This window comes from Phaseolus vulgaris, chromosome 10 (assembly GCF_051622355.1).
Source record: "Phaseolus vulgaris cultivar YP4 chromosome 10, ASM5162235v1, whole genome shotgun sequence".
Classification (NCBI taxonomy): domain Eukaryota; kingdom Viridiplantae; phylum Streptophyta; class Magnoliopsida; order Fabales; family Fabaceae; genus Phaseolus; species Phaseolus vulgaris.
Genome location: NC_143507.1, coordinates 36736445 through 36757203, shown reverse-complemented (window position 1 = coordinate 36757203; position 20759 = coordinate 36736445). Strand labels below are relative to the sequence as shown.

Genomic DNA, 20759 nt, shown 5'->3' with positions numbered 1-20759 from the left:
TTCTTGCTTTGTTCATATAGTCGTTAGACACTCAAATTGGAAACTCTTAATCATATTTGATTCTTCCACATCTTGGACGTGTAAATCCTTTTGAAATGTTTCTAACTTCATCCCAATGTGCACATTCATGCTTTAGATTCGTTTCTTTTGAATCTAAGATCATATGTGCATTTGTGTGTCATGTTCATCATCTTCTTCCTAGTATATGTTGTTTATGGAAGCTTCTGCTTTTGATGATATCTTGCGCATCATGAACATGTGAAACAATTTGAATTATTTCCTTTTATTCCTCATATGTGAATGATGATCATTTAATTCTTTTCATCTCAATTCTTCATTAAAATTTGCCACGATGTTTTATCTTTGATGCACTAGACGCTCCAATAGGAAATATTGGTTTGAGTGCAATCTTCGCGTTTATCACATATTTGTTCTTTCAAATAGTTTCTTTAACTAAATGAATTAGAACATTGAGGCTTGGTTCATTCTGAACTTACATCTTTATACTCTCTTCATTATTTATCTTTGTTCTTGTATCAGATGCTGAAATAAGAATGTTTTTATATGTCTTGAACGTGTCTTTATCTTCTATTTGCATATTGCAAATATATTACTCTTTGTATTTGTTTCCTTCTTTGATTATAGTAACTGGATAAGGCTTTAAACTTTTTTCGCACAAATCTCGCTCTACAACTCTTTCATTTTTCCTTATGTAAATTCTAGATATAGTTTCATATGCGCCTTTATGTTCCTAAAATTTTTGTAAGAACTTTTGTGAATATGAGTGAACGATATAATTATCATAATAAAACATGAGTATCATCTTAATATCTCTTCGCTATTGAGGCCTTCTATTTTTATAATATTCAAATTAAAACATATATCCAAATCTCTTCTAGATTTATATTTGATTAAAACGTTGAAGTTTAATTGGATCTAAAAATAATACATTTCCTCAAAATATATTTCGAAAAACTTCTTTATTATGTAAAATACATGTGTTATGTTTTTCAAAGACTTTCCAACTAAACCACTGCTTATTCGAAATTTTTTTAATATAGTCTTTATTAATCATCAAGACATAATTGTATTCGATAATACTTTATAATATGTAGGAAAATTATTTTTCTTTCTTAGAACATTAAAGCATATAATATTTTGTGTGCTTTATATTACGTTTCACAATATGAAAACTTTATATTATGTTTGATTGATACTTGATTTATATGAATTAGTAATATCAAAATAAGTTTCGAAATCATTTAAAAATAGTTATAGAATGTAAGCATTGAGTTTGGAAATCTCCCTTTTAAAGAATCATCCAAAGCGCATAATCGTTTGTAATGTTGACTTTAAACATCATGTAGTATATTAATTTTTTTAAAGAAACACAAATATTCATTTTAAAACTAAAAAAAACGTAAATCTCATTTAAAATAATATAAAGAGAGGATGTAAGTGTAGCTTTTATTATTATTATTCAAATTTCAATAAAATAAATACATTTGTTTGGTGATTTGTTTCGTAAACTAATTTTCTTTAAATTTGAGCATTGTCTTATGCAAGGACACACCTCTGCATTGTAGCAGAGCTTTGAATTTGCAAGTTCCTTACACTGTCATTTCTGCAACACAAAACATTTGTAGATTAACTATATGATATGAATTTGGATCAAAAGAGTAGAGTTTTTTCCACAATAATTTGAATCACTTCACATATTTTGTTGTTATGTGCAGTTCTTTATAAAAAAGCTCATCAATGTTATTATTGTTCATTATTACAATTTAGAAGAATCTCAGATCATGATTTCTCTTTCTTAGACGTGGTAGTATATTACAAGAAAAATGTTTCACAAAACCCAAGAAGCACCAGTGGTCTAGTGGTAGAATAGTACCCTGCCACGGTACAGACCCGGGTTCGATTCCCGGCTGGTGCATTTCTGTGTGAGCTGTGATGATAATTTGTCCACTTGATGGGTCAATTGGGTTTGTCATTGGTGTACACATATCGATGAAGAAAATGTTTCTGAGCTCTCTCTTTTGATTTTTTTTGCCTTATTTTTTATTGCTTGAGGATTTAATTTAAAATAAAAAATTATATCATTCTGTAAAATATACAATATTTTTATATTATTTATCTTTTTTAAAATGATATTGAATATATTACGTTTACTTTTTTTTATCTATAACATAACAAAGCATGATATTTGGAGATGTGACACTAACCTATTTTATTAAGTTAAATGTATATTATTAAGAGCATGTTTGAAAAAAATTTAGTAAATAATTAATTTTAAGTAAATATATATCGTCCATAATAAGATGAAATTACAACTATTTTTATACTTTCAAATATTAAAAGAGTGGGGTTATATTTATAATTTCAAAACTATATCCAACTAACATATTCTAGAAATAAAAAACTTGAATTAAGAAGCATATATTAGATTTTTTACAAGAAAAATATATTATGTTTAAAACCTAGATTAGGATCTAAATAGAGGTGGTAATTAAGATTAGTGGAACCATAGCCATGGGAAACAACCATTTAGGATAACTTCATGAACAAAGAAGGAGCCACACTCTCTTCACACTCCAGCCGTCAGTTGCAGAAGGCGAGAGAGAGAGAGAGCGAAACCAACTCGTAGTTTCTACACCTTCTCTTCCACGGTAGGGAGCAGATTTTCTCTCTCTTTTTGCTTTTATTTTTTCTTCCCTTCATCTCAAAATCTGCTAATGGAAGTGATTTCTAACCATGTTTTTTTCAATTGGGTGATGTTGTTTTTGAAAAGTAGTGGATAATATTTGATTTTTATTGTTGGTTTTTTGGTTGAGTTGCATGGTGAAACCTTTTTGGTTGAATTTGTTTTGTTCAGGTAAGGTATGGAAGGGTTATTGAATTCTTTGCTAAACCAAAGTTGCTTAAAACCCTTTGGTTTCACTCCAAGAATTGGTTATAGTTTCCCCGTGGTCACAACGAGAACTGGGAGGTTAAATCGAAAACTTGAATCCTGCACCCTGAGAAGTAACTGCACACAATTAGGTAGAGATAATGGTACTAGTTCCAGAGGGGCTGGCGTTGATGCACTGGATAGTGGTGGTAAAGGAGAGGAATCTAATGTGGAGTGGGAATCCGAGTTTCTTGGGCAAGTGGATCCGTTTGGTAACCGGGTTCCCACCAAGAAAAGGGAAAAAGTGCAGAGGTCAAAGTTGCTTGAAGAAACTGATGAAATGGATTGGTGTGTGAGGGCGAGAAAGAAGGCGCTGAAATCAATTGAAGCAAGGGGCATGACTCATCTGATTGAGGATTTGGTTACTGTTAAGAAGAAAAAGAAGGACAAGAAGAAGTTGGAAAGCAAGAAGTTGGAAAGCAAGAAGAAAATAGTTAAGAAAATTGAAAATGTAGAAGATCTTGACCTTAGTTTGGAGGAAGACTTCCTACAGCCTATGCAACCTGTGAATGATGTTGATGATTTGAAAAGGAAAGTGAGTATGTTTTCCAATGGAATGTTTATAGAAAAGAAGGAAAAAACAATGGAAGAATTTGTCAATAGGCTTTCTCAATTCTCGGGGCCATCTGATCATAGAAAAGAAGTCAACTTGAACAAAGCAATCACAGAAGCACAGACTGCAGATGATGTTTTAGAGGTAACTTATGAAACAATTGTTGCAGTTGCAAAAGGTCTAAGTCCCTCTCCTCTGTCCCCCTTGAACATTGCTACTGCTCTTCATCGAATTGCTAAGAATATGGAGAAGGTTACCATGACGAGAACTCGAAGACTGGCTTTTGCTCGACAAAAAGAGATGTCTATGCTTGTGAGTGTTGCGATGACAGCCTTACCTGAGTGCTCTGCTCAAGGAATCTCTAACATATCCTGGGCACTGTCTAAAATTGGAGGTGAACTGCTTTATCTTTCAGAAATGGATAGAATTGCAGAGGTTGCACTGACCAAGGTTGGGGAATTCAACTCCCAAAACATTGCTAATATAGCAGGTGCCTTTGCTGCAATGCAGCATTCTGCTCCTGATCTTTTCTTAGAGTTGTCGAAAAGGGCATCAGACATAATTCACACTTTTCAAGAACAAGAGCTAGCTCAACTTTTGTGGGCTTTTGCTTCTCTGTATGAGCCAGCTGACCTTGTATTTGATTCTTTAGACATAGTCTTCAAAGATAGTTGCCAATTGAGAGGTTGCACAAGTGAAAAGACATCAAATAATGATGGACAAATCAGTGTTCACAGAACAGGTGCCTCAAATGGATCTCTTAACTCTCCTGTTCTCACTTTAACAAGGGACCAACTTGGTAGTATAGCTTGGTCCTATGCCGTCTTTGGACAAATGGATAGGAGTTTCTTTGCTCATGTCTGGAAAACTCTCCGCCATTATGAGGAGCAAAAGGTTTCAGAGTTTTATAGGGAGGATATCATGTTTGCTTCTCAAGTTCATCTTGTAAACCAGTGCTTGAAGCTTGAATTCCCACATCTTCAGTTGTCATTATGTGGTGACTTTGAGGATAAAGTTGCTCTTGCTGGAAAAACTAAAAGGTTTAATCAGAAAATAACTTCTTCGTTTCAAAAAGAGGTTGGACGCCTACTCATAAGCACTGGCCTTGAATGGGTTAAAGAATATGTTGTGGATGGTTACACTTTGGATGCTGTGCTTGTTGATAAGAAGATTGCTTTGGAGATTGATGGTCCAACACATTTCTCAAGAAATACTGGTGTGTATTTGATTTGTGTTTATTAAGTTTGTAACCTTCTATTCTATTAGATCTAGTTGAATCTTAACTAACGGGTTTGTTATTTTATTATCTTTGCCTATTAGGCGTTCCATTAGGACATACCATGTTAAAACGCCGATACATCACTGCTTCTGGTTGGAAAGTCGCATCAGTATCCCATCTGGAGGTGATATCTCTTATTTATAGTTCAGACATATCTTATTATCCCTTATAATTCCCTGACATTTTTCTCATACAAAATTCCAAAAAATAAAATAAAAGCCATGAAGCTGTCATGTGTTAACTCTCATCTTTATTAGTTAGCGTATTGTTATCACATGCAGGATACAAAATTCAGTAACAAGAGTTTTGTCTAAACACATTTATTCTTGCCAATGTAAATGCCTTTTGGCTTACTGTTGGAGTGATTATCTTTCAAATTGCACTCAGCAGAAACATTTGTTCATAACCCTCTTGCATCTGTTTAAACCTTTCATTATTCTAAATTTCGTTGAGGAATAACCGATAAAGTTCACCTCTTGAAGCTGTTCAATTATTATGCTGCATTCTTTCACCCTCAATATGACCTCTCTATGAGTATCACTATCTCAGTAGGCCATAACCAAAACTTGTCATATTCTATCTGACCTTAGAGTGTGGCAACCTCCCCCAGAGGCACCCTAAATTGTCATTTCGTGTATAAAAAACACATTACCCTTTAATGCTCATTTCCACAGTATGAGTTGTTCCTCTGCCAGACAATTTAAATGCCTTTTTATTGATAGGATATTGATTTGTCTCAGAAGAATTTATTGATGATAGGGATCTTTCTTGCAGTGGGAGGAAACTCAAGGGGCGTTTGAGCAAGTAGAGTACCTTAGGAACATCCTCAAAAATCATCTAGGTGAAGGGTATGTCGAAACTATCTAACTGGTAAAGTGATTAGCCAATGCTGCTTGTCAAGAGTAAGGAGATATCAGATATGTATTTTTTACCAAGCTCCCTTAATAAATTTTGGCAAAGGAGATGTATATTTCTTAGAAGTATTTAATTTCAAAAGCATATAAATACCGTTTCTCCCCATCTTTTTTGGACTAAAATTAATTTAGTCTCTAAGTTCAACACCACAAATGAATTTGGTTCATAATATTACAGAAGATCAATTTTAGTCCTTGACTTTGACAATTCTTTATCAATTTTCTACTAAAATTAACATTGCCTGTGATTTGGACCCTAATAACATTATCAAATAAGTCTATTCCATCTATATAGTTGTTTGGCAACGAAGGATAGCAAGACTATTGTGTTCATTGCAGTTTTATAAAGACATTAAATATTAGAGGAGAATATGTAATCAAGAAGCACCAAGTGGTCCAGTGGTAGAATAGAACCCTGCCACAATACAGACTCAGATTTGTGTCCTGGTTGGTGCAAATTCAAAAGGGCTTTTGATGTAAAATTCTGTCCAATAGGTGGGTCAATTTTTGGTCATTGCACACACATCAATGAAGTTAATGTTTCTGAGCTCTCATTTTTTTCAATGAGTTGTCTTTTTTTTATGCAACAAGTCTGACAATATCTCAAAGGTCACAGTAAATAATAATTTGTGTTTGTGGAGTGTGGCTTCTGCTTACTAAACACTGTTTTAACATTGCAGAAAGCGCTCATAAGACCATTTTCCCTGTTATCAAATGCTCTGCTCTTCTTATACATCTCAAAATATTCCTTCACTTTCATTCTGATCTTCTATTATTGTAATACATTTCCTTCTTATCTTCTTAAAAAATCTATAAAAAAAATCCTCATTTTTGTTGTAATTTCATTTTATATCACTCTGGAGGAACATAATCCAAATTTAGAAGGCACAAACATAGGATTCAGATTGATCAAAGGGTTACTGCCTTAGGTTGTGGTTTATTGCTATCCTTGATCATTGACATTGTGAAAAATGTGGCTGATGCTATCGCATGCAGTCTTAGAAGCTTTTACCTTGCTATGTAAAACCATGGTTGCCACCGATGTTGATATTCACAAGTGGCAAGAGAAAATCTGAGCAACAAGATGAGTGCCATCGAATGGACCCCTTTTGGGTGCTTCTGTTCCACCCCAAAGTCTCTCTTGTGGGTGCTTCTTTTCCACCATAAAGTCTCTGTGTTTGCCACGAACAGGTATTTAGTTTAGTCTTTTCTTTTTACCCTTCACTTTATTAGCATTTCTTTCTTTAGTTGTGAAAATTCTAGTGACGATAACTTAGTTTAATCGATCAACTTGATTTGTTGGTGACAACAGTGAGTTCATGCAAGAGATTACTGAATGAGGATCCCAAACAAACTTTCACCTTTCCAAGGTGTGGATTTGAATCCCTCACGCCCACTTTTCCCGCTTGGTTGATGCATACAGACCTGTTGATACAACAACTTGTAGTTTGTTAGTTAGGGTTTTTGTTGGCACTCTGAGCATGTTGTTGACACCCATAGTATTTAGGGTGCCTGTTCCACCACTTTCCGTGAATAAGAAAATAGATGTTGAAGTGGTGGTAAAAGGGTTTCAATATCATAGGCTGGAAAAAAATGTATAGGGGATTACTAGTAGTGAATATTTTTTAAAAGAAGGGGGATTGGTTGTAAAAATATTTATAGTTTGGGTACAACAATTTAATCATTTAATTAGTCTTCTCTGTTCTGGGAGTGTTGATTAACTGTTTTGTTCTAAATTGGAAAACTTTCTTTGGATGATTTGTGTGTGTTTTGCTTCCATAATTATGTTCTGGGTCGAGTAGTTGAGTTCAGGGGGACAGGAGTTGCATTATAGATTCGTGAACAACAAAATTTGAATTACATGTGTCTCTCTTGGACTGTGAGCTAAATCCGGTTTACTATGATATGCACGTCTTTCTCGAGAAGCAGTTAGTAAAAAATGATATTGAAGGGAAAATAACTGAAGGAAAAAGAAGAGAAAAACAGAGAAGTTAAGATGGCCAAGATTTGTTATACTGCTAAGTCAAAGGTTTGTCTATATTAAAGTTACTTGTATTTTGCTTTATGTTATTCTTTGTTTTGTTGCAAGTTTGAGTCTAAAAGTATTTTTTGGTCCTTTAAATTTGCAGGACATGAAGGATTTTTGGAAACAAGAAAGAGTTCAACTATGCTTCCCAAGAAAATGAAAAATCAGCATCAAGAAGTAACCAGATAAACATGACAAGATTCCAACCCAAGTCAGTGAAAACAAAGAGAAGAACTATCCAAGAACTTTGACAGTGAAGGCAGTGGGTCTCAAAAGGATATGAAAAACAAGGAAAGTCTCAAGCTCTAACCTTTCAAAACGTGTGAAGTGTTTCCTTTTATCTAACTCTTGTTGTGCTTTGGATCTCCTAGTACCATTAGGAGTTTAGGAGAAACGTTAACAAGTAACAGTATTTTTTTTTATAATTATGTTATACTAGATCTTAGGCTAGTTAATGCATGTAATCAAATACCAGGTTTCTTTACCCTGTTCTAGATGCCTTTCAAAGGCAAGATCCAATTATTTTACCGGTTTCTGTCTTTATTTTTTTTAGTCAAGTTTGGATATAATTTTCTCTTTTTGATATCACAGTTATTCTTAGTCTTCAAGTTCTTGATCTTGTCCATCTAAAACTAATATCCAGATTATACTGTATGTCTTTTATATAGCCAGAACCAGGGAATTACATTTAGAAGAGTGTAAAAGCGTACAGTGATGATAAAATAAAGTTGTCAAATTATTGCTTTTAGTGTTAGTTCTGATACGATCTGTACCAAAAAAATTAGTTTTGATATTGAAACTTTACATGGTTGCTAGGTTGTTTTTTAATTTCCCAACCAATCATGTCACGGTCAACTGAGTTACTGGCATTGGCATTGCTTTTACAAAATTGTAGAGTTTAGTATTTCTACAAGTAATGGTAGCTCTGTCATAAAATATGAGATATTGAGCTTTATATTTCATGTTGTTGTTGACTGAGAACTTTTAATCATCAGAAGATTGTTCATTGAAAAACTTAAGCCATAATATTGGGCGAGGGCCAATTAAATAGTGGGATTGAAGTGTGGTAAAGTTTAATCCCACCACTAACTTTTATTGGTATCTATGAATGATGATAACAGAGCTTAGCAATTTGGATCAAACTGTAGATATCTAAGCCAGCAGGTCAAAGAGAATTTGCACCCTGTCAACAAATCATTCAACCTATTTTCTAGCTATTTGGCCACGGTTGAAAAAGGTTTTAAAATAACTAAAACTTAGTATGAGTGCTTCAGTTTCATCAGATAATGCTACTCTCTAATTTCATGGTCTTACCATACAGAAATGGAAATTCTCAGTGGAAGAGGTTGGGTTCATCTCCACCATGACATATTTCTAATTTAGCACCCCGCCTATAGAGGAAGTGGTAAGAGTTTTGAGGTTTCACCTATGGTCAGACCTCTGCCAACAATTAGGGTGAAGATTAGAAGTGATGAGTCCATACATAAGTGTTTGATATTTGGTTTCTCATTTAGGTGATATTATTTAATGCTAGTGCCACACCATGTATTTGGACCTTGATCTGGTTCTTGAAATTTGACCACACAAAGTGATCTCAATGAATTTAATTCGATGCATCAAGATGTGCCAACAATTTCCACCACCACTTCCCATTCCTCTTCTACCATCAGATGGAAAAGAACATGGCATTTCTGGGGCCAAAACAGATGAAATTTTTTATCCTCCAAATGGAACTCGGAAGTCTAGTGATGAGGATTTAAACATCTGCTTATCAATGTATAATCCCTGGTACGAATATGCATGTATCTTCATGATATTACATTTTCTTTGGTTCCTATTATCATTTAGGCTATTCTCCTTTCTTATCCTTTTCTTTTTGTTGACTTGTGTAGAGAATTGCTGAGTAATGCTGTTGCTTGAAGCTGTGGAGGACTTGAAGAAAATAGAGTTTATATGATGATTTCTAGGTCTTTTTTGTACTTTTGGATTTAGAATTGTCTTATCAGAAGTCATACTCATTTTCATTTTAGTATGTTTGAGAATTTGTAGGCTTCACTATCTGAAATGTTTGATCGACCATATTAATTATCTTTAATGATAAACTTGTTTTTATTTTCTTGAAGCATTTTCTGAAATGCTATTTCAAATGAAGACTTGGGTTTCATACCTGTATTTCTTTTTTCTAAGTGTTTATTAAATATACATTTTACTTTTGTTTTACCTTGATAGGATTTTATTATTCCATTCTGTCTTTTATTACTTGTAGATATTATTTTTATGTTTATTTCATCTAACACTTATAATTTTACAATTTAATAAATTAGTATAACAGATTTTAACTAAGAATTTTAAATCTATTTCACAAGGTAGATAATCCTTATGAAACTTTGAAGAATTAAATTTAAGTACCATACTTTCTTTATGCTCCTTCATAATTGTAGAGGTTCTCTATAATTAAAAAATTTATCTGTAATTCAGAATTATAAAATATATTTTATTTTATACTATACAATTCAAAGATTACTCTAGACTTCGTAATCGTGTAATCTAGAATTTATTTCTGAATTCAAAAATATATTTTAAAGTGTATTATTTAAAACATATTTTTCAATTTTACAATCCAAACATTTAATTTATAAGCAATTTAGACTTTTTTAATACGTACAAAAATATATGTTAACGATGAAGATGGTCCTAGCCTTTATGACAAATCTAGAATTGGGGTTCAACTTTATGCATCTAGAAGTTTATAAGACAATCTCTCATTAATTATGGAATATATTTTTAATAAAATAATCCTTTCTGAAATGAATGAAAAATGTTTCAAGAAATTTTGTAAGTTAAATGATGAAACACTACTAGAATTCAAAGGCCTAGTAAACATTTAGACTAACCATAGGTTCTATTAATTTTGCTTTTATACATTTTCTTTATAGCATGACATTGTGATGTTATTTAGTGGCATTTACTAAAATATTATTGTTCATTATTTAAATAAAAAAAATCTCATCCTTTCAGAATATGTTGAATATCTTCAAGAGAAGAGTGCATCCGAAAATACGATTTTGTTTCATCCAAAATAACCTTTCCAAAACTATATTTCATACTAGATAATATATAACATTTTTGGATTGAGTAGAAGGTGTGTGTGGCAATAAAACTTTGATTATTTAATAACAAGATACTACAGAATCAAGGACTGAGGGACATAAAAGAAAGACATGGAATATACAATACATGAATATCTCCATTTCATTGAATGAGGTGGTTGGAGGAAATGTAATGCAGACAAATGTTCAACCTCATTCAAACAGAACCTTGAGGTTGTACATTAAAAGTGCAAGATAATAATGATTTAAATCACTTATTTAGGCACCAATTAATCCTAAGAAGCACTTAAAAATGCAAGATAATCATCAATTATAGACATGGCAGATGATCGATATCCAGAACCAAAGAGATTATAATGATTTAAATAGTGATACAGCATATAAAGGTCTTTCCTCTCCTCAAAGCCTGGTTGTTTAGGCATCACCTGAAGATATCATTTAAAAATGTTATCAGAAAAATGTTGCTTTTTGACAGTAGAAAAATATTGTTATGAAACCAACATTTCACATGCCAACCCAATACCAAGATCGTGTTTATTTGAAACATGGCAATTATATCGAGATAGAAACTAGTTTGATTGAAAAGCTAAATACATATTCACTTTACTGAGGGGAAAGTTCACAAAAGAACCATATAACTGACTTTGATAGATGTTAATTGACAAAACGCAATTTGGTTGGACTGAGAAAAACAGAAAGAAATCCACAATGAGAGAAAATGTGGTGTAAGATAATTATGAATCATTTATACCATATATCAGTAAACAGTGTTACCTTAAAATAAGAATCATAGAATGAGCCTCAAAAGCCTGCACACCAAGACATACCGAATTCTGCTTCACTGTGTCCATTTGCAGAATCAAACAACAGAAGCCACAACTCAACCCTTTTTTTTTACCAAAGCTGGTATGATTATTATAGTCTTGCATTAGCCCCACTATGGCAAAATTTAGAAGACCTAGCTGGCACCTAAGAATTCTGGGGATGCAACTTAATTCAGCTGTTCCAACTTCCCATCCTTAATAAAGGTCTTCCAAAATGTGATTGATAAAATATTTAAATTAGGCTAAAATTTTGGGCCACGCACAGTAATAAAATGGCTTTGAAAAAGTTCACCGAGAGACATGGCATTACAACTCATTTAGAAGTCTACTCTTCAGCAACTTATAATTTATTTCAACTATTTTGACAGGCAATTATATTGTGAACCGCATATATCAAAAGTTACAATTTTCTGAATTCACTAGACCCTCTTACTTTTGCCTTTGTGCTTATGTGTGTTCCTCTGGTACAACTCTTTTGTTGTTGTGAGTTAAATTAACCCTGACAACGAATTTCAACTGTTAATCTGGTTCCAAACTTTAGCTGTCATAGAATACAACACCTTTCTGTAATTGCTTGACTTACAATAACATGCAAGGTCCAATATGACAGGCTCTCCATTTCTGTTAGAGCTAATGTTTCCACTCCAGAGGTCTCCATGTAGCAAGCATGGTTCTATCACCACTTTGGCAAAAAGGCGTCCCATGCTTTTCACTAGTCTCTGTCCTATAGAACAAGTCAAGCAATATGTATGGAGTCATTTTAGGAGTTTCAATACAAAGAGAACATGTTAATACTAGTAAAGAATCAAATTCTAATGAACAACACGTAAGTCAAAACATGAATAAACGTAAATTGAACACATACAATAATGTGTTCACATATAGATTTTATCATATCATGATTCTCACACAATCATATAATCAAAAAGGAATAAGCACTTACCTTGATTGTCACACACACACTTTTCGTGATGGTTAACAGTGAGACAACTATTATTTGCAGAGACAGAACCCTATAGCCTTTAGTACACAATCTCCATCAGATTAGGTTTTCCAATAGGTATATCATCAGATATATATTTTTCACATTAACCAATGGGTCTTTATTCTATTATTATTATTAAATCATATTTGGGCTCAAAGCCCAAACTCTAAATAATGTGAGTCACTTTATAGAAATTAATTTACATAATTTCTTACACAACAATCATGAACAAATGGCAAGTTTGAGTAACATAGCTAATAGCACTTAGTTCTTCTTACTTTCTTATGTAGTATTTCTGCAATAAATATATTTCTTACTCGAGAGTTTTAGATTCTAGATTAAATTAAATGTTTAGAAAGCCATGAAAATTCTTCCCTTAAGGTACTACATTCTTACTTAGATTCTCAAAGAAGAATGGTCAAAACAGGAAATGGTCACTAAATGAAAGGTCAAAATATATACAACTATCCACAAGAAAAGAAAGCTTCCTATTCTCCCTTTTCCAATGAACTTAGTGTACCTTTCATGTATCCAATCTGTCTGTTCAAGTTCTATTAACCTGCTTGTTTTTTTAAAAAAAATAAGAGAAAATGAAAATTAGCTTCTTCACATTTATGCATGAATTAATTTGCTTAAGTTTTCTTATATGTTACTAACTTTGTTAGTGTAGTAGTTAAAAGTTTTATGTGAACACTAACAAAGGAGAAGGCAGATGCTAACAGTTGAAAGCCGAATGCATGCATGGTTCGTCTTCCGACATTGAACACACAGTTCTTCTCGAAGAAGCACGAATGTCTCTTTCTCCTAAACTCGTGTGGTTCTATGGACCAACTCCGTCAAATCCAGGCACAAATCCACCTCTCTGGTCTCTACCAAGACACACACACTCTCTCAGAACTCGTCTACTTTTGCTCCCTCTCTCCCTCCAAGAACCTCCGCCACGCGTGCGCACTCGTGCATGACGCTGCCACCTCATCACCCATTTCGTGGAACATTCTCATCCGAGGCTACGCCGTGAGCGATTACCCCCTTGAAGCCGTCTTGGTATTTCGGAAAATGCGAGAACGTGGCGCCATGCCTAACAAACTCACCTTCCCTTTCCTCATTAAGTCTTGTGCTGTGGCTTCTGCACTTGGTGAAGGGAGACAGGTTCATGCGGACGCTTTTAAGTGTGGTTTGGACTCTGACGTGTACGTTGGTAACAATTTGATTAACTTTTACGGGCGTTGTAAGAAGATTGTGGATGCAATCAAGGTGTTTGATGAAATGCCTGAGAGAACAGTTGTTTCTTGGAACTCCGTTATCACTGCCTGTGTTGAGAGTCTTTGGTTGGGTGAGGGGATTGTGTATTTTTTCAGGATGTGGGATGGTGGGTTTGAGCCTGATGAGACTTCCATGGTGTTGTTACTCTCTGCTTGTGCTGAGTTGGGGTACTTGAGTTTGGGAAGATGGGCTCATTCTCAATTGGTTTTGAGAGGGATGGTTCTGAGTGTTCAATTGGGTACTGCTCTTGTTGAAATGTATGGGAAGTCTGGGGCCTTGGGCTATGCAAGGTCTGTTTTTGAGAGAATGGAAAGGAGGAATGTGTGGACATGGAGTGCAATGATATTGGGGTTGGCTCAGCACGGGTTTGCTGAGAAAGCCCTTGCGCTGTTTGCAATGATGAGTAGCAATAACAATCATGATATATGCCCAAATTATGTGACCTATCTTGGGGTTCTTTGTGCTTGTAGCCATGCTGGAATGGTAGATGAGGGTTACCAATATTTTCATGACATGAAATGTGTGCATGGGATCAAGCCCATGATGATGCATTATGGAGTCATGGTTGATGTATTGAGCCGCGCTGGCCGTCTTGAAGAAGCTTATGGGTTTATACAGAGGATGCCTATTGAGCCTGACCCGGTTGTGTGGAGGACATTGCTAAGTGCATGCATTGTACATGATGTTCATGACCATGCAGGGATTGGAGAAAGAGTGAGGAAAAGGTTACTTTGGATGGAGCCAAGGAGGGGGGGGAATTTGGTTATTGTTGCTAACATGTACGCTGAAGGGGGTATGTGGGAGAAAGCAGCAAATGTGAGGAGGGTGATGAGAGATGGAGGAATGAAGAAGATGGCTGGAGAGAGTTGTGTTGACTTAGGTGGCTCCATGCATAGGTTCTTCGCAGGGTATGATCCTTGCCCAGATTTGATGCCTGTGTATCATCTACTCGATGGATTGAACCTGCACTTGAAAATGGTTAACTAAGACTTTCTGTGTAGTAGTTGCTTTCAATGCATTGTAATTTGTCGATATTGAAATTAGAAAAGCACCCATAGGTTAGTTCTTTTGACATCTTAGAATTTTACCTTTACCAATTGTTTAAGGTATATGATTTTGCAAGCTTCAGACGAAACAGTTTTTGTTTCCTCTACAAAACCAAAAATTGATTTAATTTTGGAATAAAAGTCAGCATGATATAAGTTTTAACATGACTATTAGGCATGATTAAAACCATACTTACGGGGTTAGAGAGGACAATCTTTTAATTGTGTTGCAGCTTAGGAGTGTAGCTTAACATTGTTTCTTACCAAATTAGAAAATCATGCAATATAATGAATGCAAGTTACTAGAGTTTCTTTTAGTGGGATTTACTGAATGCTTTTTATGTATGCATGAGTAGAAATCAGTTAATCATTTGATTTTACTCATTGAAAGTAATCAATGGTAAGCATTTTTTTTTCACAGATTAAAAACAATAAGATGATGGAAGTTCAGATCGAGATTATAACTTTGAAATTGGATTGATATAGATTGAAGTTAATTTGAAGATGTTTTACTTCTGTAAAAGAATAGTTTGTTGAAGGAGCAAAGATTTCAAGATGATTTCATTGTGAAAAATATGTTTAGATGACTTTCTTGGAGAGCAAGGGAGGGTTTCCAGCAGTTATGCAGATGAATTTAATGTTCTTCTCGGAGTTTAACTATCAAAATATAATATTTATACATGTTCACACAACATAAAATCAAACAATTTTATCAACTAACATTCCTACAAGAGAAATTGAAATTTGGGATCACGTTTCATCCACATTCAAATCTTCTAGTCTAGGATATTATTGAAAGTTAAAGTTAGTTTTCTTTACCTTAAATTTCACTTATGGAAATTCTACCTCAAACAAGGGAATCACTTCAAAATTTAGGAACCTAAAGCAAGTTATCCAAACATTACCAAATTTTAGTATGAGCTTAATCAAGTTGAGAGAAACACTTTTCTCAACTGGTCTCACTAAGATTGATGACTAAATCATATAGAAAAACAGAGAATGAGGGATCTTTAGAGTAAAAAATGAACTTACTCTGTTTGAAAATCTGATCGGGTAGAAATGTACCATGACTCCTCAGCTACCACATGTCGTGATCAGATTTTGGAATGGATGAGATATGGGAGAGAAATTGAAGAGAGAAGGGAGAGGGAGAGAGAAAGTGTGGGATGAGAAAATGAAGGGGGGAGGGGGTCTTTCGCTTTTGGGTCTTACAATTATCCCTAATAAAAAAATTTTCGTCCTCGAAAATTAGCTTACCAAGAAATATTAGGATATTATTCTTTTATTTTTCATGTGGAATCACATCATATGAGATTTCGCAGTACTTTGACTTTGTCGATATTTCTACCACGATCTTTAGAGTAAAAAATGAACTTACTCTGTTTGAAAATCTGATCGGGTAGAAATGTACCATGACTCCTCAGCTACCACATGTCGTGATCAGATTTTGGAATGGATGAGATATGGGAGAGAAATTGAAGAGAGAAGGGAGAGGGAGAGAGAAAGTGTGGGATGAGAAAATGAAGGGGGGAGGGGGTCTTTCGCTTTTGGGTCTTACAATTATCCCTAATAAAAAAAATTTCGTCCTCGAAAATTAGCTTACCAAGAAATATTAGGATATTATTCTTTTATTTTTCATGTGGAATCACATCATATGAGATTTCGCAGTACTTTGACTTTGTCGATATTTCTACCACGAAGTTACCTTACTTGAGAATCCAAAATTTTAATTGACTTCACTTTAAAAGATACTTTTTATTAAACTAAATTAGACATTAGAATATGATTGTGACCAATTATATATATTTCCTTAGTTACGATACACGAAAGACATAATAGAATGTTGGTTAACGAAAGAGATAAACAATTTTATGAGCAGTTGAACATATTCTCTTGAGAATCTAGTAAGAATCTATGAACTTTGGAGTCATCTTTATGATTGCTTAACTTACACCAAGGAATGACATAACTTTCAGAAAATCATGATTACCCATAGACAAAATTAACGATATTCTTCATTTATCTGCATCAAATGTCTGTCTGATCGAAGATGTCTTCAATCATCATAGTTCTCAAGATTTGACTCATAGTTGTTGATAACTGAAGTTATAAAAAAATACGATGAGTTTTTTTTTTGCTTATCTAACTTCCTCCTTGTGCCTATCAATGAATGCTTTGATGTATTTTCCCTCCATCTCAAATAGACGATTTATGTCAACCCCACGATCTTCGAGTATTTCTGTTGAAAGGTTCTTGTCAAATTGCTTAAGAGATTTTGACGTGACCTAACTCAATGATCCACAACTTTGTTGTATTCTGACATGAACATAGACATCTCACACCAACCTCTACGCAATCATATCTCTAATAACACTCATGTTATCTAATCCAAGCTTATTCTAATATAAGCAACACCAAATTCCAAAGAAATAGAATCCATAGAACCTTGAGATATGTATAACTAAATCAAAATGAATTCTTCTCGTATATATTGGGACAACCTCTTTTACTTTCTAATGGTCATATGTGTTGGGTTTAATAGTGTCAAAGTTCAAGAGGGGAGTTGAATTGACCTTTTAAAAGCTTCTCGCAAAAACAGTATTTAACACAGTTTACAGAAAATAAATCGATTTATATGGGAATGAACAAATTTATTTTAGCACTGTTTGTGTGTTTGAAAAGATTTTATGCAGCAAGGTTAATCACAAGATCTGCAGATATATTTTCCAGATGCTCACACACTGATATTAGAACGAAAAACAGTGAATCACCAAAACAACAACCTTCAATTTCAAGCAAGTGATTAAGGTTCAATTAATGGCTTGACAGTTTATTGAGTGATCTATTACAATCAACCTGTTCTAATGGCTTTTAACAGATTATAAGTGTTCTTATTGAAATCAACCAGTTTTCCAAAAATTAAGAACAATATGAACCATGCCCAGACAGAACAGATTTATTTTTAATTGAACCGATTTATTTCTTTGTTGTTTTATCAATTATGCAGAAACTTAATTGCAGAGATTGAGGGAGAATGAACACAAGGCAGTTATACTGGTTCACTCAACTGAGCTACATCCAGTCTTCACCTAAACCAAGGTGAAAATCACTAAATCACAATACAAACAAACACAATTCCCACTGTTCTTGAAACCTACAAGAACTTAGGTACTCTTGCTGAAAAAACCTATTTTAGCTCACACACACTCTTCAAGAAAACCTATCAAGAAGAGTGTTCAACCAAACTATTACAAGAAGTGAAAAGTGAAACGACTACACCTGATTGATGATACAAAGATCTGCCTTAAACCAGTAGGCAAGATTGCTAGAACAGTAACAACACCTCACACCAAGCTTTTGGAACCAAACCAAGAACAAGCACTTTGTGATTTTCGAAATCTTTGAAGAACAAATGCTAATTCTTTGTAAACTCTTAATTCTCTGCTGTAAAACTTGTTTTTACAAATGTATGAACAACGTTTAAACTCAGAAACAAGTTCTCATTTTATAGAAAACCAACTTATAACAGAATTTTGAAAAACAGTTAAAGCTGTTATAAAATGAACAGATTGAAAATAAAATGAACAAATTTATTTTCAAAAGCAGTTAGAGAATTTGTTAAGTGAGAAGACTTAGTCAACCATTATGGTGCAGAGATAAAACTGAAAAACGTTTAAGTTAGATATGACACCAGAGACAAAATGAATCTATTCATTTACAGATGAACAGATTTATTTTTCAAAACGAAAACAGAAAAGCTTAACTATTTAAACACAGTCGTTTTGAAAGGTAGAAGACTTAGTCAAAATACATGATGCACAAAATCTAATTTTCACAAGACTTAGCCAAGACATCAGTTAAAAAAGAATATGTTTATTTAGAAAAGAACAGATTTATTTTTATGCAGTAAACGTGTTTTTTGTAAAACATGTGAAAAACAGTTTAAGAAAACTTATGCTTGTTCTTATCACATGGCCAGTGGTTAGGAGGTGAGTTACTCAGCAAAAAACCCACTCTTAAACAACCTCTAAGCACTACCTAAGACACACTTAAAGCAAAGCAAAAATACACATGAAATGTACATAAAAGTCTTCATCAAACACAATCTTGAAGAGGCAGCAACCATCTTCAACAATCTCCCCCTGTTTGATGGAGACAAATCCCCATAGCTCTTGTTGCTTTAAAAACCTGCATTGCACCACAAATTAAACCAGAAAAACAGAACATTGCATAACATGTAAAATGGTTTAAAGGTGTAGAATTTAACTCCCTGTTTTAGCTAGCTTCACCTAGCATGGTGAGCTATTTTTCTTCCCCTTTGGATTCATCAAACAGCATGTAATCATAGAAAAAAAACCAGAAGCATAACCATAATAGTCCAAAAGATAGAGACAAATTGTTCATCATTACAGACTTTTAAACTAATAAAGAAAGCATGAAAAACAGAAGACTACTGATCCTTGTAGTAAAGCTCTGCAAGTTGTGCCTGAACCCCTTCAATCTGATCATCAAGGTGTTGAAACCTTGCTTGAGTAGTTTCAAAGTATGCCCTTTGTTCTGTAGTCATTACATCAAGGCGATACAACACTTGCCTTTCAAACATAGACATTGGTTCTCCTCAGTATTCTGGAGATTGATAGGCAACTATGGCATTTGCAGCAACTTCCTCATGCACAGATTGGGTAGCAGGTGAGTCATCCTCCATGGGAACAACTTCATCCTCATCCTCATTGTGGAGGTTTGATGCTTCATGTTCTGTTTGAGGGTCCTTTCCTTTAAGAACCACCCACTTGTCCTCAATTTTGTGAAATCCCATTTTGGTGAGAGTTGAATTATCAATCTCACTTACAACTTTGATTGGATCGTTTCTCTCATTTGTAACATCAACACCAAAGTAATCAATCAATTTGGAAACAAGAATAGCATAGGGAAAGCGGTAATCAGCCAACCTTTTTTATTTGAGCATGTGTTCATTGATAATGAAAACCCAATTTACCTTAATCTGGTTCATGATGCAATATAGAAGAATTAGATCCTCTTCATGTAAAACTGCATGGTTTGTACCTCTTGGGATAAGTTGCCATGCTATGATGTAGGCAACAAGGCGTGGAGTGAGGTTCAAATGCATGGAACCTGCTTATACTCTCTGTAGAATTCCTCATGCAGCTTTTATAGTATTGCAGCTTGTTGAATTCTTGAATTCCACTGGTGTTTCCCTTTCCTACTTTCAGTCCAACATACTTTATTCCAGCCACAGAATTCCACACCTCACTTGTGATCTTCATCTTGGTCCCTTTCACATAAGAGACAACATTCTTTCCATCCAATGTGAGGTTAGTGTAAAACACCTTAACCAAGTCAGGATATACATTACCCGTTAATTACAACAGCTTTTTCAGTTTCTGGTGCTTCAACACAGCCCTTGTTTCTTCCAATTTTTCAGATTTCAGCCAGTTGAAATCTAGCACCTTGGGTATATTAATCTGCTTTCTGTTTGTCTCGTGAATGTAGGCATTGATTGCTTCTTCATTTCCAGCGAACTAACCTTCTAGCACACCTTGAAAGGTGGTTTGCTTGCCCTTATTTTTCTATTTCTTGGAAGAAGAAGCCATGGTTGAACCAAAAAATTTTCTCTTGTTTCAAATGGTGAGAACAGAGAATAGGTAGCCAATGTGGGTAGCAGATATTCACACAAATTTATAGTAAAATGAATGGGTTGATACGGCAGTTATGAGTGGATATGCATGAAGATTGTATGCTCTGAATTTGTGCAGAGAATCTTTGAAAATATGCAGCAAATATTTGGGGT

At 34.2% G+C, this 20759-nt stretch overlaps 2 protein-coding genes, 1 long non-coding RNA gene and 1 other non-coding gene across 5 annotated transcripts; all 4 read left to right on the top strand.

Moving 5' to 3' along the window:
- The first annotated feature begins 1865 nt into the window (after window positions 1-1865).
- On the top strand, window positions 1866-1936 carry TRNAG-GCC (transfer RNA glycine (anticodon GCC)). The gene has a single exon. It is a non-coding gene; the product is annotated as a tRNA-Gly (tRNA).
- A 469-nt stretch (window positions 1937-2405) lies between these two features.
- On the top strand, window positions 2406-5802 carry RAP (RAP domain-containing protein). The gene is made up of 4 exons (XM_068622589.2): window positions 2406-2669; window positions 2876-4719; window positions 4824-4906; window positions 5557-5802. Exons 2-4 carry the CDS (start codon window positions 2883-2885, stop codon window positions 5647-5649), a joined length of 2013 nt encoding a protein of 670 aa, XP_068478690.1. The 5' UTR covers window positions 2406-2669; window positions 2876-2882; the 3' UTR covers window positions 5650-5802.
- A 1146-nt stretch (window positions 5803-6948) lies between these two features.
- LOC150024767 (uncharacterized) lies at window positions 6949-8330 on the top strand. Of its 2 annotated transcripts, none has more exons than XR_016516135.1 (3): window positions 6949-7066; window positions 7626-7725; window positions 7826-8330. It is a non-coding gene; the product is annotated as an uncharacterized LOC150024767 (long non-coding RNA). The 2 variants fall into 2 exon arrangements; XR_016516136.1 differs by having other exon boundaries at window positions 6978-7066; window positions 7623-7725.
- A 4828-nt stretch (window positions 8331-13158) lies between these two features.
- LOC137819509 (Pentatricopeptide repeat (PPR) superfamily protein) lies at window positions 13159-15118 on the top strand. Its single transcript, XM_068623384.2, has one exon. It carries the CDS (start codon window positions 13383-13385, stop codon window positions 14889-14891), a length of 1509 nt encoding a protein of 502 aa, XP_068479485.1. The 5' UTR covers window positions 13159-13382; the 3' UTR covers window positions 14892-15118.
- Window positions 15119-20759: the final 5641 nt, after the last annotated feature.